The following is a 3,785-nucleotide window of genomic DNA, read 5'->3' on the forward strand; positions in this document are numbered from 1 at the left end:
ACTAGGCTATTTATTCACTGAAAAACTGCTTGGCCTAAAACAATACTAGGCTATTCTTTGTGTATTTTGAATTGAGACATAATAAATTGAAGTACAGTGTCTGTTAAAAATGTAGCATTTCAAATCTGATGTCAATACTAGGTGGCTATTTCAAAGGTCAAATTTTTTCTGTCCATTAATTGGACCTTATAAGATTGATTCAATGAAACGGATTCCTGTAGTAACTGTTTACTAACTGCATGTCTATGACTGAGGATACAAAGGAGCAATTTGGTCCCAAAAACATTTCAACAGAGACTCTTCAAATATCCAGTTGTTGTTCTGAAATACTTAGCTTTGCTTAAACCTCCCTTTTGAATGATAATTTACAGAACAATGCATAGAGGAAGTAAACTGTACATAGTTCACAACCCAACGAGGAACCATTTTATCCTCTGATTGATTGACGTAAGATGCCCCGTAGCACTCTTATAGGCCGATTTCATCATCAAACTCATCTTCAAATGTGTAGCCCCGTCCATTGTCTCCCCCTTCCTCAGAATCAGTCTCTGAGTGACAGTTGTCAACCCTCCTCCTGTCCAATGGGGTGACACCCTCATACTCTGAGCTGTGTGAGGAGGCGGGACTGGAAGGTGAATCCGCCTTGTGATTGGTGGGCTGTACCTCTATTCCCGCGATTGACACGCTGATGACGTTGTTCCCTCTCTCTCGATCTTCCTCGGTGGGACTCACACACTCTTCCTCAACATCTAACCCCTGACCTTCCTCCTCCGACGCTTGGCGAATGATCTCCTCTCGTTTGTCGCTGAATCTCACCTTCGGCCTCTGGCCTTTGGCCTTGATCCCTCCAGTCCCCTCTATTATCCTTCCATCTCCCATCTCATCTCCCTCGATCCCTAAAAGCTTCTTCTCATTCAGCTCGTTCCTTATGCTGACAGACTGATCCTCCGCCGCCATTTTAAAATGCTCCACTTCAACGACAAGACTTTTGCTTGGACTGAAGACGTCTTCCTCATTAGCGCGAGTCCTAGTCCAGTCTGAGTCCAGCCCCAGTCCATCCATCACCCCCAGCACATCACCCATGATGGATGGGCCCAGGTCGAAATCCATATCGAGTGTGAAAGACGACACCGACTCGGAATGCTGAAGCTCACTGTTCAGTGGGCTTCCGAAGCCATCCGTGACATCATCAGTGTGGTTAAGTGGCGTCTCGGAATCAACGGGCGCCATTGAGTCGTTTGTTGCCGTGGCACCCGGAGACCCAGGGTCAGGGCTGGGGCCGACAGTAGCCAGGAAGGAGGTGTCACCGAAAGCATCTCCGCCCCTCCCGATGTGCATGGTGTGGCGGAAGTCCCCCAGCGGAGCTGAGATCATGGTGGGGTCCAGGCGAGGTGCCTTGTGGGACGACTTGTGGAGTGGCATGACAGCTGAGAGAGGGAGAAAGAATTATGGAGAAAGGAGGCAAGAGAGAGAGAAGATGGGGTTCAGATGGAGAGAAAAAGTGGTGTAGAGAAGAGAGCATGGGAAAACATGAAAGAGTGACAGAAAGAAAGAAAGAAAGAAAGAAAGAAAGAAAGAAAGAAAGAGGCCAAAGACATGGAGAAAATAAAACCAGTTGGATGAGACAACACATCAAGCAGAAACATGATCTTCTATGCATCAGAAAACACACTGGCAGACTAAATGAAACTAACAAACTACCTCGATGTTCTTACTTTGACGTAATCTATTTATGCGGACACTGAGCCAAGTTCAGTCAGTGTGAGACAAATATCAACTCAATAAACCTATTTAGAAGACACATAACAGAAATAAAATACCTTCACAAAAAGGTATTTTGCCAGTATATAAACCTACAGTGAACAGAGAAGTCCATTCTAGACTGTCAACATAGATAACAGAGAGTAAGTGAATATGAGGGGCCCAGAGCCAAGCTGTCACTGAGGGGCCATTTCCCTTGATTAGTGTCACTGTACAGGGCAGACTTCTATGGTCTTATATACAGTGACCTGTCATGACAGGCCTACCTAAAAACATCACTGTTGTGCAAGAGTGTGAGAAACCAACTAGTCGTTTGGCATTGATATTTATGCCAAGGCCATGCTGTGACTTGCAAGTGAAACATACTTCTGCCTGGATTCCTTCCCTCGGGGTAGGATACTTTAAAGCCATAGACAAACACTATCTAGGGCAATACTAAAAGCAATTACAATGATTCCCTATTGCATTGAATTTAAAACTATATTGAAAATGGGCTCAAACCGGTGTTACTGAGCTTTTAAAGACAATGAGGTAGCCTACATTTAAAAAGCAGTCTGACATTACTGTCATTTGTTTACTATTTACTAATAACTTTCATCAGAGGATTAAACAGTAAGCGGTTGAAAGTTCATTAGACCCTATGTGAGTCCCCTTGTCCTTGCAAGTGATATGCCTCATCAAAACAAAATCAACAACTCCTCATAAAACTGATCGCTTTTATGCGGCAAGGCAGGCTACATTGTGTCAAACTTACTGCCAGCCATAGCTCGGGACCCCATTTCAACAAATAGCGAATGTCTGCGAATTGAACTCAAAAACGTATCATATAGATTGCCTAGCAGTAGTAGTCTATGGAAGGCCATAATGAGTGGTGTCAATGCGGAGGAAAAGGGCAAAACTTGCGCTCCGCCGATCAAGTTTCTGAGTGGAGTGTTTTCAAAACAGAAAAAGTATGGGGAACTTACTTTGATTACGCTCGTGTTTCGCTTCCTCCCGCCTCACTATCCCTCTTTTCATCGGTCTATTCTTCTTTATCTTCTCTTCTGGCTTCTTCTCGCTCTTTCCCAGCGTCGTTCGCCCTTTCTAATATTTATTTTTCTAAGGGATTGGCAAGGAAGTGACGCGGTATTTTATTAGGGAGTGTTTTACGGAGGGAGAATGACGGGGTCTAGGGTCCACATCAAGTGCACACAAAATCAAACATTCAATAACTAATGTTTTTGATACAAGGTTTTTGTTACAAGTATGTAGCATAAAGGGCTCCCGAGTGGCGCAGCGGTCTAAGGCACTGCATCTCAGTGCAAGAGGCGTCACTACAGTAACCTGGTTCACTACAGTAACCTGGTTCGAATCCAGGCTGTATCACATCCGGCCGTGATTGGGAGTCTCATAGGGTGGCGCACAATTGGCCCAGCGTCGTCCGGGGCAGGCCGTCATTGTAAATAAGAATTTGTTCTTAACTGACTTGCCTAGTTAAATAAATAAAATACAAATAATTAGGCTATATTAATGAGAGAGCTTCTCTCTGTCTCTCCCTCAGGTTGGTGTCATTCCTGTACATTACTATGGGCGTAAGAAATTGGCTACAATTCCTCCCTTTTTGGGAATGCTGTCAGGCAAGTCAGTCGCTCTCTAGGACATGCTTTGTCCACTGCCTGTGGGGTCTAACACTCAGTTCCTCTTGCTAATTTGGATCAGTCCTTCTTGAAAGGGGACTTTGAGGAAATCCTGGATCTAGGTAATCAGAATTCTGCCCGCTGCTGTAGGAAGACCTGTTTGCTGTGGGACAGGAGAAACTATCTCTCATCTTCCTCCCCATTCAGCCCCATATCACTCATACTTCAGGGAATCACACAATGATGAGGCATGGAAGTGACTCACTGTTTTGTGGGATATCATCACCCAAGGTTTACATAGCTGTGGGAGGATGTGTCCAAAGGTTCAATTGAATGGCACACCGTGGGAATAGAATTCAATCAGGGAAAAGTAAAGTGTCTTCTACTACCCATCAAGTCCCAAATACA

At 44.6% G+C, this 3,785-nt stretch overlaps 1 protein-coding gene across 1 annotated transcript; it reads right to left on the bottom strand.

Moving 5' to 3' along the window:
• Window positions 1-212: 212 nt before the first annotated feature.
• On the bottom strand, window positions 213-2,868 carry LOC120030816. The gene is made up of 2 exons (XM_038976269.1): window positions 2,727-2,868; window positions 213-1,427 (listed from the first exon to the last, which is right to left on the bottom strand). Exons 1-2 carry the CDS (start codon window positions 2,776-2,778, stop codon window positions 469-471), a joined length of 1,011 nt encoding a protein of 336 aa, XP_038832197.1. The 5' UTR covers window positions 2,779-2,868; the 3' UTR covers window positions 213-468.
• Between the last annotated feature and the right edge of the window lie 917 nt (window positions 2,869-3,785).

Source organism: Salvelinus namaycush, chromosome 37 (genome assembly GCF_016432855.1).
Source record: "Salvelinus namaycush isolate Seneca chromosome 37, SaNama_1.0, whole genome shotgun sequence".
NCBI classification, from domain to species: Eukaryota; Metazoa; Chordata; class Actinopteri; order Salmoniformes; family Salmonidae; genus Salvelinus; species Salvelinus namaycush.

What these genes read in the sequence shown, in the direction of transcription:
- LOC120030816 (XM_038976269.1), bottom strand. Translation starts at nt 2,778, where the DNA reads ATGAAAAGAGGGATAGTGAGGCGGGAGGAAGCGAAACACGAGCGTAAT. An exon ending in GAAACACGAGCGTAATCAAA is followed by an intron (nt 1,428 to 2,726) that starts GTAAGTTCCCCA and finishes TCCCTCTCTCAG; the next exon opens with CTGTCATGCCACTCCACAAG.